A 26,238-nucleotide genomic window follows, 5' to 3' on the forward strand; every position below is an offset into this window, starting at 1 on the left:
TTTTTTTTTTTTTTTTTTTTTTTTTTTTTTTTTTGGAAAATATGAGAGACACTGTTCCGTACTGCTGCTATGTAAGATGATTCAAACCTGATCATCGTAGGATCACATGGGGGCACACGGTCTCACTTGCGCACCCGCAGCCAGGGCGTGGAATGGGGCCACCTGGAGATTGATCGCGACGTGTTGCGCAGTATTTTGGTTTGACTCTTACCCCGCGGATATGATGCGATGGGTGGCCAAGGTGACGACGGGTGTAGCCTTTCAGGATTATATTTGAGTCGGGCGAGGATGTTCGACGGCTTGGAGCTCCTCGTCGCGCTTGGTCCAAGGTACGATGGACCGTTTTGTTCGGGCAGCCGTGGCCATGTATTCAGCAGCATTCCCAGCGGCTCCGTGGAACGCGGGGGTATTTCTTGGATGTTTCTCCATACATGCTTCCCGCCGGGCTGAGGCGGCGGCATCGGCGTGGTGTGACGATGACGGGAGGGAGATGCGGCTCATTCAACAATGATTTGATTCGCGTGGGAGGGAGTCGACAACGCTAAGAGCTTGACGAATTTGGTTGTTGGTTGCCGAGGGAGGCGGCGACTTGGATGTTGGGTTGCAGGCGTGTTAAAAGGAGCTGTTTCAACGGACCGAGCCGCCCATGGATGGCCACAGAGACGACGGCCTGGCAGGGTTCATGCTTGTTGCATAGGTACTGTACCTACCCTGTAGGGCTGTGGGCCAGGGGCTACGGTACCTGTTCCAACTCTCCCCTGTAAAAATTCTTCCACTTTTGCAGCTGTTAGCAGCTGTTAGTGGCGGCGTTTTTACAGGCCCACTGACCTGCGGTTTTGATGGCTATGCGCTAGCATGCCCTAGCAGCCACAAAAAGGAGAACTTTGGAGAGTTCATATTCCTCTTGAGCCGCTCGTCGCGACAAAAAGAAAGCCCTTAGGAGTCCTTGTATAAGGACTAAAAAGGCAACACACGCTTCCTGCGCACTATCTCTGGCTGTTGAGGGTTTTCCCGAGCTATACTATAGCATAGGTTTTTTCCCCTCTTCCTGTGAGAGAATTCTAGCTGGAGGAGTCCAGGAAGCACATAGAATACATCGTCGTGATCCCGCTGACGGGTATCGATACCGACAACCATTTGCCTTCGGGCGCGAAACTGCTACAGCTGGAGGACGGTTAGATGGGGGAATTCCCCGGGGGTATTCCGTTGAGAGCATGAGCGTGACTTGTCGCGTTCTGTGGAAACCTACTAAGTGGGTGCAATCATGTAACAGCAGTCTGTTGATAGCTCGATAGCACGTCTTAAAGCCTACTCTAGGGCGCAGTAAAAGACGTTAATTTACACACACACACATACGGTACCTGTTCCCGACCAGTAGCAGACTTTTATTATTAGCCTTCAGCCGCGTCCAAAGCTGTCCAATAGGGCCACCATCATGCCAGCGCGAGGCATCTTGGTTGGTCAACTGGCGCCAAGTTGAGTTTGACAGATGGCAACTCTCCTTTTTTGTCACTGCGTCACTGGTTTGGCCAAACTACCACCAAAGTTAACCACTTATTAGGTCGCCATCGACAAATGCCCGTGCATCCTCCTTAGCCGCACTACCAGCGGCTATTCTTTTTTGCATCTGTAATATTTTTTTAAAAAAATTTTTTTTTTTCCGCGAGTCGACAATCCATCCATCTGGAAGGTGCCTTTGTCCCTGCCCAGCGTCGCTCGACGTCGCATAATGGCGCAAGCCCAATACAGCGCCGCGGACCGTCACTCCTCCGATGAACATCCCGATCTCGAGGCTGGGCCGACCAATTCTGAGGCTGCGCAGTCTCAAGCTCTGCCGCCAAAGCAGCCCGGCCTGGTCGACGACCGGCTGCATCCCGCATTCTACATTGCGTGCGTAACCCGAGCTCCCCTGCCGCTGCCTCCTCCGTTCACCTCACTCGCTCACCCTCACTAGTTTCTGGATTGCCACCAGCTCGGGCGTCATTCTCTTCAACAAATGGGTTCTCGCCGCTGCCAACTTTCGTCAGTTGAAAAACCTCTCGCACCTCACTCTTCTCATCGCATATTTCTCTAACAAATTATAGGCTTTCGTCAGTCTTCTCTTTTCCTGCCCTTCATGTACCTCTCCGTACACTGACTGACTGACCGACCGCAATCCAGCTCTCTTCCTAACAACATGGCACATGACATTTGCCGCCGCCATGACCCAGCTCATGGCTCGCTACACCACCTTGCTGGATTCCAGGCACAACGTGCCCATGGACCTTGAAACCTACAAGCGCGCCATTCTTCCCATCGTCATCCTCTTCAGCCTCAGCTTGATCGGAGGCAATCTCGCCTATCTCTACCTCAGCGTCTCCTTTATCCAGATGCTCAAGGTATGCCCGCCTACCCACCACACTCTCTCGAGCAGAAGGAGACGACTAATCTAATTCTGGCAGGCGTCCAACGCAGTCGTCACTCTCCTCGCCACCTGGGCCTTCAAGATTGTTCCGCCCAACTTCAACGTCCTCGGAAACGTGTCCATCATCGTGTTTGGAGTCGTCATCGCCTCACTTGGTGAGATCAAGTTCCACTCCTTGGGCTTTCTATGTAAGCATTGCATCTGCCACCTTGTTCTCATTCACACCTGACACCCGCCCCTGCAGTCCAAGTCTGCGGCATCATCTTCGAAGCCCTGCGCCTCGTCATGGTCCAGAGACTCCTCAGCTCGCCCGAGTTCAAGATGGACCCCATGGTCTCGCTCTACTACTACGCCCCGGTCTGCGCTGCCATCAACGGCGCCCTCATGGCCGTCGTCGAGCTCCCGAGCATGACGCTCGCCGATTTTTCCCGCGTCGGCATTCCGCTATTCATCGTCAATGCCATCGTTGCCTTTCTCCTCAACGTCTCTACCGTTCTCCTGGTAGGTTGCCTCCCCATCTGCATTGCGCGTTGATGATGCACTAACCTCCTTCAGATTGGCAAGACCTCCGCTGTCGTCCTGACCATGTCGGGCATCCTGAAAGACATCCTACTCGTCGTTTCGTCCATGGTGCTCTTCGGCGATCCCGTCACCGGTCAGCAATTCATCGGCTACTCCATCGCCCTGGGCGGCCTGGTCTACTACAAGCTCGGCAGCGACACCCTCAAGGCGCTGGCCCAGGAAGCGACCTTGGCCGTCAACAACGTCCGGCAGAACCACCCTGCGAGGCTTCGATACGCCATCATGGCTGGCGTTCTGTTTTTGGTCGTCTTTACGTGGCTGGCCTTGCGCGGTTCGGTACCGTGAAGACAGGCGCTTGGTAAGGAGGCGCAGCTTTGACAGACACTTTTGTCGCCAGTGAAGGCGCTTGAATTTTATGCATAGCGTAGCCAAAATCGCACGGGATGCTGGACGGTTGACTGAATGATTCATTGATCTATCTGAAAGAAACGCACTCTTGTCTGTCCCTGACATTTTCGCAAAAATCACTTGGCAAAGTCGATGACGTAAACAGGCTGAAGCGGATAGAGTGCGACGACGGCTAGGCAACGGTCAAGTCATTGGGCATAATTGGAGTTGAGGTTAAATTTTTTTTATTCTAGGGTATCGCTCCAATCTATCATGGCTCTCTATATTGTACACAAAATCCACGCTGGGCTGCCTTGATGGCATTTTTCTTTAAACTCCCCAACCAAGAAATAAAATACCTTGCATGCCTCGCTTGCCCATTCCAAACTGGCCAACCCCGTGCCTAGAACGCAGGCATTCCAATCGCAGTATCCCAGTCAATCTTTTCCATGTTGGTCTCGATGCGGTCCTTGCAGGTGCCGAAGACGACGTCCCACAGCCGCGTCTGCTTGCCGTAGTTGCCGCTCTTCTTCCAGCCCTTGCGGTGGTGCAGGTCGTGGTCCTCGATGACCAGCTCCGCGCCGAACAGCTTCAGCAGCCACGTCATGGTGCTCGGCGGGTTCGCCAGCAGGCGGAGGCCGCTGTGGCCGGCCAGCTCCGCGAAGACGACGTACTGGTGGCAGAACCACCACTCGTAAAAACTCATCGGGAGGCCCAGCAGCTTCATCGTGACCCAGGTCATGATGGGGATGCCCGCAATGTCGAAGATCTCCTGCTCCGTGTCCGCGTAGAGCGTCAGCAGCGGGTTCGGGTGCTTGGTCAGGTGGTGCGTGCGGTGGTACTTCCACAGGAACGACACGTCGTGCATCAGCCGGTGGTACCAGTAGAACCAAAAGTCGAGGATGATGCCGTACAGCCCGATCTCGAGGGGCAGCCACGCCCAGTTGACGTCCTGTGGCGTCATGACCGCGCGGTAGCTCAGCAGCACGGTGAAGACGGGGCGCGAGATGGAGGTGTAGATGAGGGACAGCAAGACCTTGAGGACGCCGACGTCGGGGATGCCGTCGCGCTCGTGCTCGTCGCCGTCGAGGAAGCCGACCTGGCGGCCCATGGTGCGCATCGTCTTGAGCTGGCGGATGGCGTTGAACTTGAAGGCCGCCGAGTAGAGGATCAGGGTGGCGAGCGGGCTGAGGTTGTGGCCGGTGTACATGCAGTAGACCTGCTGGAGGGCGACGGGGACGACGGCGTGCGTCAGGATCCAGCGGTGCATGACGAACTCGGGCACGTAGGGCATCTTGTCGGCCTTGGCGTGGACGGGCACGGGCGAGTCCAGGTCGACGAGGTGCAGGTCGAAGAGCTCGTAGAACCAGTGGGCAAAGTTCCACTCGCTGCGGTCGGCGGTGCGCCAGGTCGACTTCATCGAGTCCTTGGGGTTTCGCTCCATGGTCGCCATGATGAAGGAGGTTTTGCGTGAAAGGGACGGCGACTATGGATGGGCTGTGTCTTCTTGGCTGCCTTTCTCAGTCAAGGATTGCGAGATGAACAGATGGAATAGACCAACAGGAATAGACCATGAACAGGCTGGAAGCAGGATCTGGCGAGTTCTTATGGTTGTCTCGGGCCTCTCCATCCCCCGCATAGCACCCCCTCCTCATTCCCGTCATTCCCCTACAGGATTTGCCGCTCTCGGTAACGGGGCTCACGACGGCGAGTCCGTCACATGAAAAGCGTCAAACCTTGCCTGCAATCCTCGCGCTGTGACTGGCATACTAGGTTTGCCGTGCCCCTTTCATCGACCCGCCGGAGACTTTGGGTAAGGGCAGCCCTGGGCAGGCAACTGGTTCGACCCCGCACTTTCGCCAACAGCCCTCGGCTTCCTTGTGACGGTCCATATTTAGCTTTGACTTTCTGACAAGAATGTTGGGGGGGTGCGGCTCCCAAATCCCCAAATCTGGCAAGGCTGGTGCAGAAGGTTGAATCGACAAGCGGAGTCGGCGTAAAAAACTGACCATTTTGGCCACCCTATAACTACCTCCTGGACCTACCGCTGCACGTCATAGCGCAGCAGCAGATTGACAAAGAGCTATGTAACTGGCACCTATTCAGCCTGTTGAGGAACCACCACAACGGCATTTCTGGGTGGCATTGCGGGAGCGTCGGTAGAGTGTCTAGTGTAGACCAGGAACGCTCTGCAGTTTTGTGTCACCATATTGTCAAGGTAGATATCACGTTAGCTGTTGCATTTATAACCAACATGCTTTTTTTCTGAATGTACAACCTTTCAGGTATCATGACATCATGGTTGAGTGATGCAGGCTCGCCATTTACGCTGTAATAGAAGCAGCTATGTACACTGAATGTCTCCCACGAAATGCAGATTGGTGTTCTCATGCTTCTTTTTTAAATAAAAAAAAAACCCCGAATTCACATGTCAAATCGTCAACAACATCAGGCAATCTCATCTTCTTTATGCTTTGTCTGTCTACTTTGTTGAGCTGTATGTACGTACATATGTATGCCAGCCATCTCACATGTGCAATTAGTTGTCCTGGGAGCAGGTTAGTCCTAGAAACATTGAGGGTAATTTTGCACGCGAAAATGTTAGTTTTAGCCGTCAACTTTTAATGACTGTGAACAGGCAAGGTAGCGGAAACTTGCACACACTTTTAGTGCCCTCGATTCTTATTAGCGGGTAGCACTGCTGGTTGTTTAGTGACTAGCTTTGCTCCTAAAATATTTGGGAAATTTTTGAAAATCTCAAGTGACAACGTTCAACTTGGCGAATAACAATCAGGCAACCAGGTTGTGGGGCTAGGAACCTACAATAAACCCGAATCATCACAGCCGGTTCATGGCGATGTAACAGCCAGCTCCTGGGGTTTACTCATCACAGGTGTATATGTACAGTACATATGTGCCATTGCGACCGACTAGGCTGCGAGGCACCTGCGCAGTTGATCTTGTACCGGTATGTTTTGCTGTTTTCATTTGATCTGCGACTAATAATGCAAGTCGAGCAAGATGAGCGAGGCCATCCCCTGTTTTAAATAGGGAGGGTATCTGGACCTTGCTTCATAGACATCCACAACCTCGGAATCGATGGAAATGGCAGACCAGGTTTCTGCTGGATGACCGGCTTGGCAAAAACGGTTCATACAATAACAGCAAGCAGCTCTCCATCTGCCGTATGGTCTGATGTTTTCAACATGTCGTAAATAGGCTCAGTGGGATGGCCGCGTCCCCTGCGCTCGCTTTCCTTTCCGCTCGTCATGATTGATAATTTGTTACGCATCAAATTTTCGACCCACCAAACCTTTTGACTAAATATAACTAATTAAGATCGATAAGCCATCCAGGGAGTCAGTCAGTCGCCGCCTTCGGATTTAACTCGCTTTCAATTTAAGACCCTTTGTCCTCTTCTTCACCATCCCAAAGGCCACGATGGCATCGCCGTCTGATCTTTCACGCCTTCCTTGACCGACCGACAGCAATGGCCGATCGTGACAGCTTCGCCCTCGCCGCGTCCTCCAAGGAGGCCGGGCCCAACGCGTCGAGCAGCGACGACTCGGCGGTCAAGGAGCCCTCCATCGCCCAGTCCGTATGGATCTCGGCGTCCATGTCGCCGCTGAGGGAGGCGCTCTTTGTCGCCATCGTCTGCATGGCCCAGTTCTGCACCCGTACGTTTCCTCGCGTGCCTTGCATCTCTCACCCTTGTTCCGCTTGACCACTCACTCGCTGACCTCGTCTCATCATTTCACAGAGGCCGCCTACATGGGCACCCTCGTCCTGCTGCGAGACATGGGCAGCACCTTTGGCGTCGCGGACCCCGCCCACCTCGCCTGGCTCGTCGCCGGCTACTCCCTCACCGTCGGCACCTTCATCCTCGTCGCCGGCCGCCTCGGCGACGTCCTCGGCTACAAGAACATGCTCCTCGCCGGCTTCGCCTGGTTCTCCCTCTGGTCGCTCGTCTCCGGGCTCAGCGTCTACTCCGACTTCACCCTCGCCGTCTTCGCGCGCGTCCTGCAGGGCGTCGGCCCCGCGCTCTGCCTGCCCAACGCGCTCGCCATCCTCGGCTCCGCCTACCCGCCGGGCCACCGCAAGGCCATGGTCTTTGCGTGCTTCGGCGCCGTCGCGCCCATCGGCGGCGTCTGCGGCGGCGTCTTCGCCTCGCTCTTCGCCCTGGCGTGGTGGCCCTGGGCGCTATGGGCCATGGCCATCTGGCTGGCGCTGCTGTGCGTGGCCGCGTACTTGATCATTCCAGAGCCGCCGCAGGACAACGAGGGGCCGCGCTCGCTGCGCGGCTGGATCGTTGCGCTGGATGCGCCGGCTGCTGTTGTTGGCGTGGTCGCGCTGGTCCTGTTCAACTTTGCGTGGACCCAGGCGCCGATCAGCGGCTGGGGCACCCCGACCGTCCTCGTGCCGCTCATCCTCGGCCTGCTTCTCTTTGGAGGTTTCGTCTACCTGGAAGTCAAGATGAGCGAGTACCCCCTGCTACCGTTCGATGCGTTCAAGCCAGACATATGCTTCGTTCTCGCTGCGCTCGTCTGCGGCTGGGCAACGTTTGGCGTCTGGACGCTCTACCTTGTGCAGATTCTCGAGGACATTCGCGGCTTGCAACCGCTTCTTGTATCGGCGTACTTTGCCCCGGCCATATGTGCTGGAGGGGCCGCCGCCTTCGTCACCGGCAAGCTGCTCGGCCCGCTTCAGGTCCGCCCACCAGTCGTCATGATGCTGGCCTTGACGGCATTCACGGTCGGCATCATCTTGACCGCCTTTGCCCCTGTGCACCAAATCTACTGGGGCCAAATATTTGTCTCCATGCTCATCATGCCGTTTGGCATGGACATGAGCTTCCCCGCCGCGACGCTGACCCTCTCAAACGCTGTCGCAAAGGAGCACCAGGGAATCGGGGCCAGCCTGGTCAACACTGTCGTCAACTACGGCATTGCGCTGGGTGTAGGCCTTGCAGGAACCATCGAGGTCAACGTCCGAGGCTCGGGCGACTCATCGGATGATCGATTACGCGGGTTTCGCTCGGGTCTGTATACGGGTATCGGCCTGGCTGGGTTGGGTATGGGAACCTGCATCGTGTTTCTGTTCAGACGCCACGGCGGCTGATGATGACGACAAAGCAAGAATTGAGCATTTCACTTTTATCAACATCGCATTTGGACGGAGTTTCTCTTTTATATAGAGACGGGATAATTTTTAGATTTAGAAATGGCAATACATATAATTAGACGGTCCTGAATTCTTAGACAGGCCACTGCTATTACTGTCAAGAGCTGCTCGCGTAATTTGTTTGCCAATTAGGTTTCCACACGTGCTAGCAGAAAAGAAAATGTATTCAAAATGCCAGGAATACACTAAAGAGTCCAAACTCGTCTCTCATTTTCTTTTTCTCGGCAGACAAATCGTGAAGGATTTTTTGAGCGCATTGATTCGGGGTCGATGGTTGGTGTGGGGGAAAGTCAGCTCAACAGCCAAAGGCACCATAGGCGCTGTAGGGTAGGTCTTGCTTTCACTGCCCTATTTTCAACAGCATCGCCAGAGTTGGGCTTTTTCATCTTAAATGAATGATTAATGATAGAAGAATGTCCCAATAGTTGAACTACTCGCATGTCGGCCTTGCGACCATGGAATCTGCTGGCGGTGAGGGTGGAGTCTTGGTTCGCAGTACAATAATCTGATCGCAGGCTTTCGCGACTCTGGTGCCAAGCAAAGGCCGAGACAGCCAAGAGATCTAGAGGTACACTGATCGGGGATGGGAAACGGAAATGCGGATCGAGCTTGGCGTCAAGGCACGACGACTGAAACGAACCAAGACGACAAAGTCCTGGCTTTTTTATCAACTGCAGCACGTGGCAAGCAGGACGGCTACAGATATCCGGAGAAGCATATTAATTTCCATGGTATCAAGCCACATTTCGACGCTGGAGCACGGTGTGGCTGGGCGTGCAAGTCGGGGCTGTTTCCCAAGCTGGACGCGACGCAGCGTGGGCACGCGACAGCGGGCTCTGCGTATGCCTGTGGATGGCCTTGCATCCCAGACAGACTCGGTAGATTATTTCCAGAAGCCTTCTCGTTGGCTGCATGTGTGCTGATGAATGCCACTATCGACCTAGCGCACCGCATGGGCATGGGCAGCCAGCAAGCGTCGGCCAGCCCGATCCACGAGCGTCAGGACTTCCCCAGCAGCCAGCCGATAACGCGGTCCGCCCTCAGAACCATTAATTACAGGTCCATTTACAGGGCGTCTTGGGGGCCCTTGGGGCCAGTGGTTGCGCCCACGTGTCTCGGACGGAGCCAGCACGCAAGTTCTAGACGGGCTTATTGTCCCTCTCTATACATCTAATATTTCCCCTCTCGGTGAACAGAATCGGCCGTTAAAAACAGTCTTCTCAGCACTATCAGCACTATCAGTACAAAATTTCGTTCTACTTCTGTGTCTTGCACCGGGAAAAAACAGCCACCAACCGTCAAAGACGCCTGCAAGCCGGCCACCCCGCTATTGTCCAAGCCGGCGCCGGCCGCCGACCTACTAGCAAGCCTCACTGGCTCGCTCGCTACCACTTTGGCACCTCGGGAATTCGCCCAATGACGCTAACAGAAGAAAGGACGAATGGAAACTGGCCGTGGAAAGCCACTGCTTCCTGCCTTCCTCTCACTTGACCTGTTCCTTGCCCGCTGAAAGCCCCAGCCGAACGCCCCCCCCCCACACACACCGGGGGGCCGTTAACCTTGCCTCTCTGAGCCGTTCTTCCGCACGAACACACTAACACGCACCTGAGCCTGATGTCAGATTGCAGGTGCGCGGATCTTTGCCGTGTTGTTCAAAAAGTAAAAAGTCCACCCTTGGCCTCGTTTGGACGATGATCCTTCTTCCCTTCTTTCTTCTTCATGCGGTGCTAGTTCTTGCTCCCGGCTGAAACTACGCTTCCACCTTCGCAGCATCACATCTACACGTACACGACGTTGCGAGCTAGCTGTGCGAAACGCGCTCGCAGTCATGGCTGAGATTCAATCTTCCAAGGACGTCGTCCCCCCCGTCGACTCGGGCGACCACCACCCCGAGGATCTGCAGAAGCACACCGTCGAGGACGCCCTCGAGCGCAAGTCCTTCTTCCAGGCCGCCCTGCCCGTCTTTGCCTGCGGCGCCGGTCTCTTCTCCGATGGCTACATCAACAACGTACAACCTGGCTCTCTCGCCCGCCTCTCTCGCCCGCCTCTCTCGCCCGCCCCTCCGCTAACTCCTTCCTTCCCAGGTCATCGGCTCGGTCAACACCGCGCTGTCGAGGCAGTACGGCGCCACCTTTGACGACTCGCGCGCCAAGGGCGTCGTCGCCAGCGTCGCCTTCGCCGGCACCGTCCTCGGCCAGCTCGTCTTCGGCTTCACCTCGGACCACTGGTCGCGCTCGCACTCCCTCGTCACCTCCACCGCCATCCTCATCGTCTTCACCGCCCTCGCTGCCGGCTCCTACTGGCACGGCGACGCCGTCGGCATGTTCAACATGCTGGCTGCCTGGCGCTTCTTTGTCGGCATCGGAATCGGAGGTACGACTGACTGCTGTCCCGTTCCCCCCCCCGGCGCGAGAAGGATAGCTTTTGGACTGACTTACGCTTACTAGGCGAGTATCCCGCTGGTAGTGTTGGCTGTGCCGAGTCCACCGGGGAGCTCAAGCGCGGCACCCGCAACCGCTGGTTCATCCTCTTCACCAACTCCATGATCGACGTCGGCTTCGTCATCGGCGCCTTCATCCCTTGTAAGTTTGCAACTAACCGCTCCTGCTAGATGGCGCGGTCGCTGACTGGTCGAATCTCAGACGTCGTAGCTGCCGCCACCCACAACGGCCACTACGAGACCATCTGGCGTACCAGCCTGGGCATTGGTGTCGTCTTCCCACTCATCTTGTTTGTCCTCCGTCTTCGCCTGAAAGAGCCCGAGGAGTTTGCCAAAGAGTCTATGCGTCGCGCTACTCCGTACTCCCTGGTACTCAAATATTACTGGTTCAGACTGGCCGCCGTCTCCGTCATCTGGTTCCTCTACGACGTAAGCACCACCGTCACATATCTACGCATCGTCTCTGACTAACCGAATGGATCGTATAGTTCTCCTCGTATGCCTTTGGAATCTACTCGTCTGACATTCTCAGCTCCATCTACCCTAAAGGCTCTCCTCTCACGACTATTTTCGGCTGGAACACTGTCATCAACCTGTTCTACATTCCTGGCACCATCCTTGGTGCCTTTGTTAGCGATTGGATCGGGCCCAAGTACGCGCTCATCTTTGGCGTGTCCGCGCAGGCAGTCGTCGGCTACATCATGGCCGGCGTCTACAGCTCCATCTCCAAGCACGTCGCCGCCTTCGCCGTCGTCTACGGCATCTTCCAGGCCCTCGGCGAGCTCGGCCCCGGCAACAACATCGGTCTCCTGGCCGCCAAGACGTGCGCCACCGGCGTCCGCGGTCGCTACTACGGCATCGCCGCCGCCATTGGCAAGATTGGCGCGTTCGTCGGCACGTACGCCTTCCCTGCGATCGAGAAGGCCGGCAACAGCAAGACGCAGTCTGCGCAGTATCCGTTCTGGGTCGCCTCCAGTCTCGCCCTCCTCTCTGCGGCCGTTGCCTTCTTCTGCCTGCCCAATGTCGGCCAGGATACTATTTCCGAGGAGGATAGAAAGTTCCGACAGTACCTGGAGAGCAAGGGCTGGGACGTCTCTCAGCTCGGCCTGGGTAAAACTGACTCGGAAGCGGGTGTCAGCCAGGCGGAGAATGTTGTTGAGAACAGCGGCACTGATGAGAAGAGGTAGATATCTGGTAGAATGTTGGTATAGGTCGAATTCCGAGTTGGGAGATACCACACAGTGTAGTAGAAAAGACTTTCAAATTTCGTCATTCGGGATCTGATAATCAGGAACCCATGCGTGCGAGCCAGTGTAGGAGGAGCATGGCGGTGACGGGATCTGGCCGCCGGCGCGCTGTCCATCTCCGCTACTCCAGTGTTCCGTGGTCAATGCGGGTCGCAAAAAATCAACATGAAATGTGCAAGTCGGCTTCAGGACATTTTTATCGACTTCAATCCCTGGTGAAGCACAAGTGTCAAGGAGAGGGATGATGAACGGCCACGGATTTAATTCATCCCCCACACTCCGGTCTATAACGCGGGGTAAAAGCGTGGAGATGGACGGGATGCTTCCCCTGCAGTGGCAAGTAGCCGAGCCTCGGTGGTGCCAGATGCGCTGTAGCCTCTGCAGGTTACAGGCGCCACCTCCACTGTCACTGGGATGGCCATATAACCGCCTCCGAGGCCCTGGGGTTTGTATAAATCCACGGGGAGGCTCATTCCCATCTCGGTTCACCTTTACTTCCTTGTTCCTCCTTTACTGTACTCCCCTCTCATATCCCATCCATCCTCCGCCATGGCACCCACCGGCCCCATCACCACGCCGCTCACCACCCGCCTGGGCATCAAGCACCCGGTCATCCTGGCCGGCATGGCCCACGTCGCCGGCGGCAAGCTGGCCGCCGCCGTGTCCAACGCCGGCGGCCTCGGCGTCATCGGCGGCATCATGTACTCGCCCAACCAGCTGCGCGAGATCATCGCCGAGATGAAGTCGCTCCTCACCAGCCCCGACCTGCCGTGGGGCATCGACCTGGCCCTGCCCAAGATCGGCGACGGCGCGCGCAAGACCAACCACGACTACACCAACGGCAAGCTCGACGAGCTCATCAACCTCACCATCGAGGAGGGCGCGCACGTCTTCGTGTCCGCCATCGGCACCCCTCCGAAGCACGTGATTGACCGTCTACACAAGGCCAACATCCTCGTCATGAACATGGTCGGCCACCCGAAGCACGCCCAGAAGGCGCTGGACCTCGGCGTCGACGGCGTCATCCCGCAGGGCAGCGAGGGCGGCGGCCACGCCAGCAGCGTCGCCACCTCGATCCTCGTCCCCGCCGTCGTCGACATCGCCCGCAACTACCGCCCGCCGCTGCTGCGCGGGCAGCCGGCCATGGTGATCGCCGCGGGCGGCATCAGCGACGGGCGCGGGCTGGCCGCGTCGCTGGTCCACGGCGCCGTCGGCGTCTGGGTGGGCACGCGCTTCGTCGCCTCGGCCGAGGGCAACACGAGCGAGGAGCACAAGAAGGAGGTGGTCAGCTGCACGTACGACCAGACGGAGCCGACGCTGGTCATCTCGGGCCGTCCGCTGCGCCTCAAGGTCAACGAGTACATCCGGGACTGGCACGCGCGGCCGCAGGAGATCAAGGCGCTGTGCGACAAGGGCGTGGTGCCGTTCGAGCACGACCTGGATGAGGGCAAGGATTTCGACTTTCCGCACATCATGGGCCAGGTGGCCGGCTCCATCAAGTCGGTCGAGCCGGCGGCCAAGATTGTCGACGACATGGTCAAGCAGGCCGTGCAGGTGCTGCAGCTTGGCAACTCGTACTTGTCGAGCACGAGTCGACTGTAGACTGCCCTGTACAAGGTGTATTTTTATTTTATTTTAATGACCATGCAATCTTGCGAACCAATCAAGACGAATCAAGATCAAGACTCGAGTGAATTTACCGCTGCCGTGATAAATACGCAGAGGCCCTACCCATGTCATTACCTCGCCCACCCAGCTTGCCCGAGGCATCACTGCCATGCAAGTAAGCCCTAACTAGCGACACTTCAGCTGCCATTTCAAGCGCTGAATGGTACGTCAACGGCTACCCCGCGCTGCAACCTCGCACGTCGCAGACAAGTTTCATTGACACATGCCCCAGCATTCTGGCAAATAGCCTCGCCGTGTAGCCATGACCGATAGCCTACACCATCTGCCCAGCTTCGGGTTGGAGCTGCCCCAATCCAAGATCATCACCGCGGCACTCGCATTCGCAAAGGACCACTGCAATGAGCTGACCTACAACCACGCCGTGCGCTCCGCCTACTGGTCGGCCATCATCGCCAAAAGAGATGCTTCCTTTTCCGGAAGCCCGCTGGACCTGGAGCTCGTCGTGCTCAGCTGCATCCTGCACGACATGGGATGGGCCGAGAGCAAGCAGCTCTTGTCTCCGGACAAGCGATTCGAAGTCGACGGCGCCAACATTGCCCGCGACTTCATCAACCAGTTCAACGCGGAGGATGGCGGCGATGCCTGGGACCAGAACCGTGTACAGCGCTGCTGGGACGCCATCGCGCTGCACACGACCTTTAGCATCGCCCGGCACGCCGCCGTCGAGGTCGCCGTGGCCGCCTGCGGCATCCTCGCGGATTTTCAAGGACCGCACTTTCCCTACGGCCCCGGCCACCCGGATAACCTGATCACGGCGGACGAGTACCACGCAGTCATGGGGCTCTTTCCCCGCGCAGGCTTCACCGGCGAGGGCTTGACGAAGCTCATGTGCGGCATCTGCCGGGACAAGGGCGCGACGACGTTTGACAACTTCGTCGGCGACTTTGGTGAGCGGTTCGGCGTGGACGGGGCGGGGGCCGGGAAGGCGGCGTTCAGCCGGGCGCGGAGTGACGCGAACGTGGTAAACCTGCTACTCGGCGGCTTGGATGCGTTGGAGGAGCTGGATGCTGGCAAGCGGCAAGGTTAGAGGCGGGGAGTGATGGCGGAGTAGCCGGCCTGGGGCGGAGTAGCGGGCGGTTTCGTTGGCAATACAGTCAAGTAAACCCAGATCGATCAGTTGCCAGTAATAGAAGTATCAACCTGGTTCGGCTTACGCCACACCCTCCGCCATATGGCGCCATGGTCCGTGAATATTCCAGAAGACGGTTGTGGTGACAGTCAACTTTTACACACATAAACGACCCGGGACACAGTAGAGTGCACAACTTCCCATCTCGTAGTGGCGTAAAACAATGAAACAAACAGACAAAGTCAGCTGTGCTGGACTGCCTTCAATCCAAATAATTACATGGATCTCGCTCTGTCTGCCTTGGCCAACAAGGGAGAGAGCAAGGGTCGTGACCTTTGTCCCATCAGTGATGAGAAGCTTTCCGGATGATCAGCGGCAGCGATCTTCTGCGCTTGACCCCTACTTGGTAGCTGCGTACCGCGGGAGAGAGCGAACAGGGAACATTGCGAGAGATGGCGCTTGTGCAAGATATACTGATTCGTTTATCATGTTTAATGAGTCTGAACGGGAAGGTACGGGAATTGCTTAGAGCGAGGATCGTCATCTATCCGCAGGGCCATGCATGTAGTACAACAATAACTAACCTAGCGGTTACGAGTAACCGTATCCATCGTCTGTTTTTGAACGCCTTGGTTGTAGGTCCGCCAAAATCGATTCAGCCAGTGAAAAAAAGCAGCTTTTTATTCTCAGCATGTATTTCATATTCATTTGTGCGTACCCGCATCAACAACGTTGAATGCACATGAGAGTTGTTGTGTAGTCGGGTGCGGTAAGCTGCTGTAGATACGGGGGTCTACTGTAACTATGACATACAAGATGAGCCTTCGGGTATTTTCCATCAAAGCTAGTTAACCGAATTACCATTCACCGACAACAATAAAAGCCACCTTTTTAACTCGGCCATTATTGTGCTTTTTAACTTGAGACACGTGCTAAAGTAAAAACGGCGCAATCTGGCGCGCTCAGCAAGGCTGAGCAGCACCCAGTGGTTGGCCGAAGCGGTGCCCTAAATAGCGGGTGTAAGAAGTGATCGGCGAGCGCTCCCCTTTCCGATGTGTAATGAGCTCTCGTGTTCCTTTGACCTCCTTAATCTAGAAGTCGGCCCATGTATACTGCAACCAAACACCGTACCCGGAATGTCCGACGCGAATGCGACCTTGTTGCTCGCGCACTTTTGAAAGGAAGGTCCCTTAAGAAGCCAGCGCGACAATGGCAAGTACAAAGATGGAAGCCCAAAATGGCTGATATGGTTGCGCCGACCCCCGTGAACATGCATCCGCAGCAAACCTTCCTATTTGAGAAGCAAGAGACTTCCCCTCAATGACAAGTCGCCCGGCGTGTCTTGGCGTCGATGTTGTGCTTTTGCCAAGACGATGGGATCAAGCCACCCGCCTGTCAACAAGGGGAGAATCGCCAGCCTTCGCAGGTCCCGACTCTATCGACAGCGACATTTGGCTTTTACACTGGTATCTACAATGGAGCCACACGCGCGGCTCAGTTTTAAGCATCTTGCTTAACCTCGCTGCGTGTCTTGCCCCTTGTGTCGATCGCTGCTATTGTTTGGTGGCACCTTGCACATTAGGAAGGTCAGCCCAGATCGATGCAACATGGCTCGGATAAGCGGACATGTGAATTTTCTCGGCATCCTTCTCAGAGACGTCAGAGGGCCCGATTGTGGCCGTTGTTGTGGCAGTGGCATCGCACCTTCTCGTTATCACCTAGCTCACAAGCAATACGACAGACGGTGAGTGGTTCGACACGAGCTGGCAGAGTTTCAACGCGACGGATGCAAATTATCTGCAACAGTCGATCTATTGCTCTTCGGGGAACTTTGAGCTGCTCTTGTTGGAAGAGGCAGTTTCCCTCCCTCAGCTCTTCATCTATAAATGCCCTCATATGCCCGGGTCACCAATCTTCTTGTTCGTACCGAAGCAGTTCCAGCTCCAACTTTTCCCTTCAAGGCTATTTATACTATACATATACCTCTACCGTGGCAATGAAGATCGCTGCCATCTTCCTGAGCGCCTTCTGCGCCGCTGCTCTCGGCATCCCTCTCGGCGACCATGTCCAGCACGAGAAGCGTGAGGCGCACCCTCTCCTCCGCAAGTCGACCGTCAAAGTCGACGGCGGTGCCATCATTCCTGCCCGTATTGCCCTGAAGCAGCGCAACCTTGAGCACGGAATGAAGCTACTTCTGGGCGTTTCTGACCCTTCCTCCCCCAACTATGGCAAGCACTACACCTCTGAGGAGGTTACCGAGCTCTTTGCTCCGGATGACGCCTCCATCGACAAGGTCACCCAGTGGCTGAAGGATGCCGGCATCAACAACGTCTCTGTGCCCAAGAGCAGAGGCTTCGTTGACTTCAAGACGACTGCTGACAAGCTGGAGTCGCTCCTTCAAACCAAGTATCACATCTACGACCACACCAAGACTGGCGCGCAGCAGATGGGTGCCGACGCTTACCACCTGCCTCGTGCCATTTCCGAGGTTGTCGACTTCGTCGCTCCCGGTATCGTCACTGGAACTGTTCAGAAGCGCGAAGAGCCCAAGCCTCGCCGGGTTTCCCGCTTCAAGCCCCTCCCCGGCGGCAAGGCGGCCACTGGCTGCGACACCGTCATCAGCCCGCAGTGCATCGCGGACAAGTACAAGATTCCCCAGGCGACCTTGAACGCCACCAGCAACCGTCTCGGAATTTACGAGAGCGACAGCGAAATGCACCAGCAGTCGGACCTGGACGCCTTCTACCAGGCCTACGCCTCCAACATTCCCCAGGGAACAGGCCCTGTGATTGACCTCATCGACTGGAACGGCGCGCAGCCCGACCCCAGCCAGGCCGTGGGCGAGGCCGCGCTCGACTTTGACATGGCAATCCCCATCATCTACCCTCAGCAGACTGAGGTGTTCCAGACCAAGGACAACTACAGCAACCAAACCCCAGGATTCCTCAACGTCTTCCTCGATGCCATTGATGGCTCGTACTGCACATCCACCGCCTACGGCGAGACGGGTGATGACCCCAACGTCGACGGCACGACCCAGAACGAGATGTGCGGCAAGTTCACGCCCACCAACGTCATCTCCCTCTCCTACGGCCTCACCGAGGCCAGCTGGCCCGTCAACTACCAGAAGCGCCAGTGTGACGAGTACATGAAGCTTGGTCTTCAGGGTGTCACCATCGTCTTCTCCTCCGGTGACGGCGGTGTTGCCGGTGGCCACGGCGGTGATTGCCAGGGCAGCAACGGCGACATCTTCAACCCCGCCGCTCCCGGCTCCTGCCCATACGTCACCTCGGTCGGCGCCACGTACATCCCCAAGGGCAACTCGCTCGACGACACCGAGGTGGCCGTCGCCAGCTTCGGTAGCGGCGGTGGCTTCAGCAACATCTGGGAGCAGCCCGACTACCAGAAGGACGCCGTCTCCTCGTGGTTCAAGAACAGCGACCCCGGCTTCCCCAACTACTCGACCAAGGACGGCGTGGTCCCCACCGACGGCGGCATCTACAACAAGGCCGGCCGTGGCTTCCCCGACGTCTCGGCGCTCGGCGACAACGGCGCCGTCGTCTTCAACGGCAAGAAGGGCACCAGCGGCGGCACCTCCATGTCGGCACCCATCTTCGCGGCCATCATCAACCGCATCAACGAGGAGCGCATCGCCAACAGCAAGAAGCCCCTCGGCTTCATCAACCCGGCGCTGTACAAGAACCCATCCATGTTCAACGACGTCACCTCGGGCGACCAGAGCGGCGGAGACGGCAACTGCAACGGCAAGGGCTTCAGCGCGGCTTCCGGCTGGGACCCCGTTACTGGCCTGGGCACGCCCAAGTACCCTGAGATGCTTGCGTACCTCAAGGACTTGTAAGCGGCTGTCTGGTCCTGGTTGACTGACGGTTCTTGACTCGCCAAAATAACGACTGACTGCACATGTTGATGAAATATAACCATATATACTATATAAATACAATGATGATACATTTATTTACCTTTTCTATAATATTTGGTTATGTCTTCTTTTATTGAGGATCTTCGTGGCATTACACTACCTAGTTTTAGGAGAGCTTAACACCTACTCCCTACTGTAGCTTTACATGTCATTTTCGTATTTCTTGAGTGAATTAATCATATTTATTTGCCTTCCGCATCTTACTTCTACTTCCACTTTAGCACATCATTAGCGATCACAGCTCCCGGTTACATTTCTCGCGGCGGACTGCTGAATGTGGAGGCTTAGGGCGATCGTCGTCGGCCCTTCTCTGGCTGTCAGCACGATGCAACGATGGCATCTCACCCGTGCATAGGCGGAAAAACTCATTAGCAGCTAGTTCAATGTGCTTTGGGCTTAATAGGGACCGAGTTTAGTGCCCCGGGATCTACGCCGATGACAAAATAATCGACACAATGGCTCGTGGAAGTATAAAGGTGCCTGCCCCGGCACAGCTTAAGAGCAGAGTCGATCAAGACACAAGCATCCCGGCCAGCAATTACAATGCTTTCATCCATTCTTCTAGTAGCCACGGCTGCCATCCCGGCCATGGCCTCCGCCATCCAGCGTGACACGGCCAACTGCTTCCCCTACGGCAGCGCGAAGCTGCCTGGCAATCTCCAGGCCCCCGGCGTGTCGCACGACCAGTGGTGGTGCCCGCAGAGCATGGCGTACGGCTTCCAGGGCTTCTCTTACCCTCTGGAGAATGGCGACTGCAATGCCTGGGAGAATGGCTACGACGCCATGGACAAGGACTTTAAGCAGATGAAGAAGGACTTTGGCGCGACCATTGTGCGCATGTACTACCCGGTCTGCACCAAGACGGCTGTGTTTGAGCACGCGCTGGAGGCGGCTTACAACAACAACATGGCCGTCGTCTTCCAGGTCTGGACCAACTTTGGAGATGGGGTACGTGAGCCGCGATCAACTTGGCAGAAGGTCTTGCTCACAGATTTTGATAGGACGTCTGGAGGAAATCCCAGCAGGCCATCTACGACGTCCTCAACAACCCCAAGTACAAGGCCATCGCCCCGTACGTCGTCCACTCCGCCGAGTTTGGCTCCGAGCCCGTCGGCGACGGCATGGACGGCGACAACTTTGTCAACGACCTCGGCAAATTCCGCAGCACGCTCAACTCGCACCAGATCCCCGTCGGCATCAGCGAGGACTGGGACCGCCCCGGCAAGATGAGCAGCTCCGACGCCAAGGGCCCGGGCCCGATCGGCAAGGGCGTCAAGGCCAACTCGGACGTGGCGCACATCCACCCGATGCCGTTCTACCACGACTACAAGGGCAGCGTGGACGCGGCCTGGCCGTACATCCAGAAGCAGACGCAGTGGGTGGTCGACCACGTCGGGCTGCCGACGATGATCAGCGAGACGCAGTGGGCGTGGGGCAAGACGGACCACAACCCGGGCAAGGCGGACGTGGGCCCGGCCCAGTACATCAAGTACTGGAAGATTATTGATGGTAATTGCGAGTGGTTTAGGGAGCGTAAGGTGGGATGGTTCTTTCACGCGTGGAGGGGCGAGGACACGTTTGACATTGTGAAGCCGGATGGGAGCTATGCGATCCCGAACTGGAGGCCGCGCAAGTGTTAGCCGGGATAGGAGGTTAAAAGTAAGGTTGGTATCGCAGTTTCTGGCCAGATAGACAAGTTGAATGGTAGGATATTTTTCTCTGTAAACGAGTTGGCAAGACATGTGTGGTCTCTCTGCACGTCCATACGGACACAATGTATCCGCAGATTACACCAAATAAGCCTAGACGATAGCCCTACCATGGCGGTAATGCAGATGTCGTATGCTTAATTTACAAGTTACGTCATCAAGTACAGTAGAACTACAGACACCGTACTGCATGCGCTGACACGGCCGTTACACCTTCTGCATCCCTCATGTCCCCGGAATTGTTTCTCCAGCGAGGACCAGGTGCCGGCTTACCCCAGTCACCCCGGGCGCTAGTTGCCGAATTAATTATAGACAGGACGAGCCAATCGCGCGCTGGTCGGGAAACTACGGCGATTCTTCGCCGACAGCCATGTAAGCATAACTGCGCCTACCCTGGGGCGGAAGATATGGTTCCGCCAATCTCGTCGTCCATTCTAGGTGGTGCATCAACGGACAAATTCATCCTCAACCTGTCGACCCACCGTGATTGTCATGAATCGAGGGATTGACAGGGCTGGAACTTGCCTCTCCGTGAGATTGCTTCAATTCTATTCGCGGAGCCGTAAAGAACAGAAAACACATTAGAGGCACGAGGGGTTCTAGACCGTGCGGCAGCATGGCCATGATTCATCGAGGTTAGCAGGGACGGAAAGTATAAAGCGACGGTGTGCTCTTTAATCTGCAACTCAATCTCATCAATCTCATCAACACTATCCTCCCAACTCTTCAACTATTCACTCTTCAACAATTCGCAATGCGCTCCTCCACTGTCTTGTCTCTCGCCGCCCTTGGCTCGATTGCCTCTGGCTATCAGCTCCCGGCTAAGCTGAAGTCACTGTATGACCAGCACAAGGTGAGAATGAACCACACAAGAAAGAGGGAAGAAAGAGGAGGGGAAAAAAAAGAAGAGAGAAAAAGAATAAATACTCACAATTGTTTTCTTAGTCCGGCTCTTGCTCCAAGAAGCTGTCGGGCGACTTCCCCGCCAAGACATCGTACTGCGGTGACATCCCCAATGTCATCTTCCTCAAGTCCCCTGGAGGTTACGACAACATGGACATTGACTGCGACGGCGCCAACCGAAGCGGCGGAGCCTGCGCCAACGACCCCAGCGGCCAGGGCGAGACGGCCTTCAAGGACACGGTCAAGACTTACGGTATCCCGGATCTCGACGCCAACATCCACCCTTACGTCGTCTTTGGCAACGAGGGCGGAAAGCCGTCGTTCAACGCCGAGGCGCACGGCATCAAGCCGCTGTCCGTCATGGCTGTGGTCTGCAACGGCCAGGTGGTAGGTTCTCACGGGGAACCCATCCGTCAACGCACGCTGACCTTCGTAATTCAAGCACTACGGCATCTGGGGCGACACCAACGGCGGCACCTCGACCGGCGAGGCGTCCCTGGCCATGGGCAAGCTGTGCTTCCCCAACGAGCACCTCACGGGCAACAACGGCCACGACCCCAAGGACGTCCTGTACATTGCCTTTACCGGCGCCGACACGGTGCCGGGCAAGAACGGCGCCAACTGGAAGGCCAAGAACTCGGATGAGTTTGCAAAGAGCATCAAGAGCCTTGGTGATAAGCTGGTCGGCCGCCTGTAAATGGGGGTGGCAAGCATCAAGAGTGTACATAGTGGTGAATCGCCAGAACTGGATGTTGGATACCAAGTTGGATTTGAAATAAAGCCAAGGTCTTGTAGCACAATTAATGACTTGTTCTACTTCGAGCAACGGCACTATTTTTTTGAAGTTGAGTTCTTGTAACTGCCGTCCCGAATAACAGCTTCCGTCCCTCGACACGCTAAAAGCCGCCATCTCTCCGCCACACTGGAACTGATCTCGGTAGACTCCCGAGTCGACCAATAGCCAGATTGCGGAGGCGGGCCTACAAGTTGGGGTTCACGTTCCTGAAGAGTAGTCGAGTGCCTTGTCAATGTACGAACATGCGATTTACGGGGCAACAGGCTATACATGATGAATCGCGAGCGCAAGGGAGGGCGATCCCACCGAAGCCGCCTGCACCCGCCTGCACCCATAAACGTCCCGACCGAAAACTCCCGTCCGTCCACGGCGCTAAACTGATCGGTAAACTCCCGAGCAGACCATGATGCGGAGGCAATGACGAGGACGCGGAGCCAGGATTCTGCGTGTTTGACTTCACCTGGCTGCAGGTGCTGTAAGTGAGTGAGTGAGTGAGTGCCATCGCTTACGGCTAGTTATATAAGCCCGTCAACTCCCCTCTTGCAATGTGAGACTTCCCCGCATGGTTGCTCGCCAAGTCAAGATCCATCTACCGCCAAGTCCAGATCTACCCAAGTCAAGATCTAAACAAAACCACCCCAGGCCTGCCTACCTAGTCGTCATGGCCAACAGCGTCAACGTCCAACCGAGCACGTCCACCACGGCGATGCTGCCCGCCACGCCAGAGGAATACGCGGCTCTCGAGCGAAAGCTCCTCCGCAAGGTAGACCTCCGGCTCATGCCCGCCCTGATCTGCATGATCGTCCTCAAGTTCGTCCCCAAACCCCTTCCACATCTATCCCTCCTCCGCTCACCACCCTGCCCTCCCCCAGCTACCTCGACCGCAACGCCCTGCCCAACGCCCGCGTCCAGGGCATCGAGGCGCACCTCGGCCTCACCGGCAACCAGTTCAACGTGTGCATCTCCGCGCTCTTCGCCGGCTACCTCGCCCTGCAGATCCCCTCCAACCTGCTCCTCACCCGCGTCCGCCCCAGCCTCTACCTCCCCGCCTGCATGGCCCTCTGGGGCTGCGTCTCCGCCGCCACCGCCGCCGCGCCCTCCTTCGCCGCGCTCGTCGCCTGCCGCACGCTGCTCGGCCTGCTCGAGGCGCCCTTCTTCCCCGGCGCGCTGCTGCTGCTGTCCAGCTGGTACACGCCGCGCGAGATGGCCACGCGCACCGCCGTCGTCTACACGGGGAGCCTGCTGTCCAGCGCGTTCGGGGGTCTGGTCGGCGCGGGCGTGCAGGGCGGGCTGGACGGCGTGCGCGGCCTGCACGCGTGGCAGTGGCTGTTCATCATCGAGGGCGGCGTCACGGTGGCGGTCAGTCTCGGGTCGGTGTTTGTGTTGCCGGACTTTCCGGCCAACACGGCGTGGCTGACCGAGGAGGAGCGCGCGCTGGCGGTGCATCGTCTGCACGGCAGTCGAGACGAGGAGCGCGGGCCGCTGCTGCAGGGCCTGAAGATGGCGCTGACGGACTATAAAGTCTGGCTGCTCACGCTCGTCGTCATTCTAAAGACGTCCGCCGGCGCGGTGACGCAGTTCATCCCGACGCTGGTCGCCACGTTGCACTACGGCAAGGTCCAGACGCTGCTGATGACGGCGCCGCCCTTCGTCTTCGCCGCCATCGTCGCCCTCGTCGTCTCCGTCTCCAGCGACAAGCGCGGTGAGCGATGTCTGCATCTAGTTGTCCCGCTCGCCTTTGCCCTGGTCGGCTTCATCATCGCCGCCACCACGCACAGCCTCGCACCCCGCTACTTTTCACTCTTCCTGGCCCTGGGCGGCGTGTACGGCTGCTACGACATCACCTACGCCTGGATGAGCTCCACGGTATGTCCCGAACCCCATGGCCGAACAAATTGGCGTCGACTAATCAGACGCTGCAGATCCCTTACCCTATTGAAAAGCGGTCCTCCGCGTTCGCCATCGCCAACATGGTAGGCAACATCGCCCAGGTGTACTCTCCGTACATGTATCCCAAGTCGTCCGGCCCGCGGTACCTGCCCGCCATGATCGCCAACAGCGGCTTCGTCCTGGCCTCCATCGCCTGCTGCGCCGTGCTCTACTTTTGTCTGCGGAGGGAGAATGGATTGCTCGATGCGGCGCAGAGGCTGGAGCACGATGACGCAGCCAGCACAACAAGCAAGGACCGGGTGCAGGAGAGGGAGAGGGTGACACCGGTCACGGCCATGGATCCCGATTTCAGGTACATGCTATAAATACTCGTCTGGTCCGGCTTCTCAGGTAGTGCAGTTTGTCTTGTGCAAACCCGGAGGAAGCAGTTCGCATCCCAGCCTGATTCTTGTGACGAGGCGATTGATGATTGTACGACCCTCTGTGGGAGAGATGGACCCCACGTGGTGCATGTGGTGTCACTCGCAAGGATAACTATATTTTGACATTCTCTCTATAAACCTGATTTCATCGTTTCATTCTTCAGTCCACACGTGGTTCCCATCAACCACCCACGACACCACCAGCACCGGGGCCGCCCAGGTAGACGTATGAGTCCCAGGTGGTGCCCGAGTTGAAAAAGGTCTTGATCCTGTACCGCGAGGGGTCGCTCACCCCCGAGTCGCCGCTGTACATCTGCTTCTTGCCGTCGGCATCCAGGTACACCATGTTCTTGACGTACGCCACCTTGCCATCGCCAGCCTCCGGGAAGTTGCCGCTGCCCATGTCCGTCGTCGTCAGCTCCTTGCCGCTGTTGGACACCTCGCCGAAGAACGAGATCCTGTCCCCGTACGCCGCCAGCGTGTCCTCCCGCACAGAGTTCTTCTTGAAGATGTCCGCCGAGTAGAACCCAACCCACTTGCCAAACGCCAGCAGCCACCACCGGTTGTCTACTAGGTGGAACTGCACGTCAAAGTCGTGCTGCTCGCCGCCAATCACCGACATGTGCTCGAAAGACATGCCCGGGTAATATGAGCTGTCCATCTGCACCCAGCCCTTCTGCTCCGTGTTCCACCCGGCCATGTAGTCGCCGACGCCGTTGTAGCCGTTGCTGTTGAAGAAGACGAAGAACATGGGCTTGGGCCCGCGCGGTGGGTAGTACATCCACCCGGCCTCCAGCGTCTGCGTGATGGTGCCAAACTCGGACGTTTTGGCCTCGTCGCGGATGATGGCCGTCTGCACCAGGGAAAACTCGGCGGGCGTCTGCAGGTACGGCTCGAACATGCTGATGCCGCCGCCGCCGCCCGTCACCTTGGTCTGCAGGCTGGTGCTGGCGTACCAGTGCTGGCCGGTGTAGTCCTCGCCCGACGACGCGGACACGGCGAGCTGGACCTGCGGCCACAGAGAGGGTGTGTCGGACTTTTGGGGATATGACGTGAGGCCGGGGCGCGGGATCGGGACGGTGCCCTCCGGACCGCGCAGGTGCTCGGGGATCAGGCTGGCGAATTTCGCTGCTGAAGCGTCGCCTTTCTGACTCGCGGCGGGCTCAGCGGGAAGAGTGGAATTGGCCACTTGAGACTCCCTGCGAACCCAGTCCAGAACTTGGCCGTCGCTCAAGACGACCGTCTTGACGACATCGAGCCCGTGAGGATGTCGGGGCAGAGCAACCGCGGCCGCCGAAGCGGTCGACAGTAAGAAATTGTGTAGAAAAAGCCACTTCATTTTGTGTGAGCTATCGTGTGAGTTTTATTTCTAAAGAGCATCCTCCAAACAAAACGTGGCGAGAAATCCCAGCTTTTATACCTATACATGTCGGCAGCCAACGAGCAAGCAACTCCCCACGTGGATACGGGATCGCCAATATTTGCTCTGCCGTCAGGTCATTATGTAGTGCAATAGTATCCTTCTGCAAAGACGACGGCCTCGGTGATGTCAAGAAACACCGCAATTGCACGTTGGCGACGTCCAGCTCCGCAAGCTTACAGCAGCAACAGCATTGCCGTTGCAGCTCGCCCTGTGGGA

General features: G+C 57.0%; 11 protein-coding genes across 11 annotated transcripts; 9 read left to right on the forward strand and 2 right to left on the reverse strand.

Annotated features, from left to right (window-relative positions):
* Positions 1 to 1,729: 1,729 nt before the first annotated feature.
* On the forward strand, positions 1,730 to 3,271 carry ISF_07286 (hypothetical protein; the record flags this gene model as incomplete). The annotated part of the gene is made up of 7 exons (XM_018850889.1): positions 1,730 to 1,890; positions 1,955 to 2,022; positions 2,085 to 2,090; positions 2,161 to 2,378; positions 2,442 to 2,592; positions 2,649 to 2,905; positions 2,960 to 3,271. The coding sequence occupies 7 exons, from the start codon at positions 1,730 to 1,732 to the stop codon at positions 3,269 to 3,271; spliced, it is 1,173 nt and encodes a 390-aa protein (XP_018701801.1).
* A 445-nt stretch (positions 3,272 to 3,716) lies between these two features.
* ISF_07287 (Fatty acid hydroxylase) lies at positions 3,717 to 4,766 on the reverse strand (the record flags this gene model as incomplete). Its single annotated transcript, XM_018850890.1, has 1 exon — positions 3,717 to 4,766. One exon carries the CDS (start codon positions 4,764 to 4,766, stop codon positions 3,717 to 3,719), a length of 1,050 nt encoding a protein of 349 aa, XP_018701802.1.
* Positions 4,767 to 6,803: 2,037 nt separating this feature from the next.
* Positions 6,804 to 8,431, forward strand: ISF_07288 (MFS transporter; the record flags this gene model as incomplete). Its single annotated transcript, XM_018850891.1, has 2 exons — positions 6,804 to 6,990; positions 7,074 to 8,431. 2 exons carry the CDS (start codon positions 6,804 to 6,806, stop codon positions 8,429 to 8,431), a joined length of 1,545 nt encoding a protein of 514 aa, XP_018701803.1.
* Positions 8,432 to 10,322: 1,891 nt separating this feature from the next.
* Positions 10,323 to 12,121, forward strand: ISF_07289 (Major facilitator superfamily domain, general substrate transporter; the record flags this gene model as incomplete). Its single annotated transcript, XM_018850892.1, has 5 exons — positions 10,323 to 10,502; positions 10,579 to 10,867; positions 10,942 to 11,076; positions 11,137 to 11,363; positions 11,423 to 12,121. 5 exons carry the CDS (start codon positions 10,323 to 10,325, stop codon positions 12,119 to 12,121), a joined length of 1,530 nt encoding a protein of 509 aa, XP_018701804.1.
* Positions 12,122 to 12,730: 609 nt separating this feature from the next.
* ISF_07290 (oxidoreductase) lies at positions 12,731 to 13,783 on the forward strand (the record flags this gene model as incomplete). Its single annotated transcript, XM_018850893.1, has 1 exon — positions 12,731 to 13,783. One exon carries the CDS (start codon positions 12,731 to 12,733, stop codon positions 13,781 to 13,783), a length of 1,053 nt encoding a protein of 350 aa, XP_018701805.1.
* Positions 13,784 to 14,111: 328 nt separating this feature from the next.
* On the forward strand, positions 14,112 to 14,897 carry ISF_07291 (metal dependent phosphohydrolase; the record flags this gene model as incomplete). The annotated part of the gene is made up of 1 exon (XM_018850894.1): positions 14,112 to 14,897. The coding sequence occupies one exon, from the start codon at positions 14,112 to 14,114 to the stop codon at positions 14,895 to 14,897; it is 786 nt and encodes a 261-aa protein (XP_018701806.1).
* Positions 14,898 to 16,935: 2,038 nt separating this feature from the next.
* ISF_07292 (Peptidase S8/S53, subtilisin/kexin/sedolisin) lies at positions 16,936 to 18,798 on the forward strand (the record flags this gene model as incomplete). Its single annotated transcript, XM_018850895.1, has 1 exon — positions 16,936 to 18,798. One exon carries the CDS (start codon positions 16,936 to 16,938, stop codon positions 18,796 to 18,798), a length of 1,863 nt encoding a protein of 620 aa, XP_018701807.1.
* A 624-nt stretch (positions 18,799 to 19,422) lies between these two features.
* Positions 19,423 to 20,519, forward strand: ISF_07293 (B-(1-6) glucan synthase; the record flags this gene model as incomplete). Its single annotated transcript, XM_018850896.1, has 2 exons — positions 19,423 to 19,827; positions 19,881 to 20,519. 2 exons carry the CDS (start codon positions 19,423 to 19,425, stop codon positions 20,517 to 20,519), a joined length of 1,044 nt encoding a protein of 347 aa, XP_018701808.1.
* Positions 20,520 to 21,342: 823 nt separating this feature from the next.
* On the forward strand, positions 21,343 to 22,188 carry ISF_07294 (endo-chitosanase; the record flags this gene model as incomplete). The annotated part of the gene is made up of 3 exons (XM_018850897.1): positions 21,343 to 21,441; positions 21,534 to 21,878; positions 21,934 to 22,188. The coding sequence occupies 3 exons, from the start codon at positions 21,343 to 21,345 to the stop codon at positions 22,186 to 22,188; spliced, it is 699 nt and encodes a 232-aa protein (XP_018701809.1).
* Positions 22,189 to 22,948: 760 nt separating this feature from the next.
* On the forward strand, positions 22,949 to 24,542 carry ISF_07295 (MFS transporter; the record flags this gene model as incomplete). The annotated part of the gene is made up of 3 exons (XM_018850898.1): positions 22,949 to 23,097; positions 23,160 to 24,153; positions 24,210 to 24,542. 3 exons carry the CDS (start codon positions 22,949 to 22,951, stop codon positions 24,540 to 24,542), a joined length of 1,476 nt encoding a protein of 491 aa, XP_018701810.1.
* A 238-nt stretch (positions 24,543 to 24,780) lies between these two features.
* ISF_07296 (putative Glucoamylase) lies at positions 24,781 to 25,938 on the reverse strand (the record flags this gene model as incomplete). Its single annotated transcript, XM_018850899.1, has 1 exon — positions 24,781 to 25,938. One exon carries the CDS (start codon positions 25,936 to 25,938, stop codon positions 24,781 to 24,783), a length of 1,158 nt encoding a protein of 385 aa, XP_018701811.1.
* Positions 25,939 to 26,238: the final 300 nt, after the last annotated feature.

The sequence above is a fragment of the Cordyceps fumosorosea genome (genome assembly GCF_001636725.1).
Source record: "Cordyceps fumosorosea ARSEF 2679 chromosome Unknown scaffold_21, whole genome shotgun sequence".
Classification (NCBI taxonomy): domain Eukaryota; kingdom Fungi; phylum Ascomycota; class Sordariomycetes; order Hypocreales; family Cordycipitaceae; genus Cordyceps; species Cordyceps fumosorosea.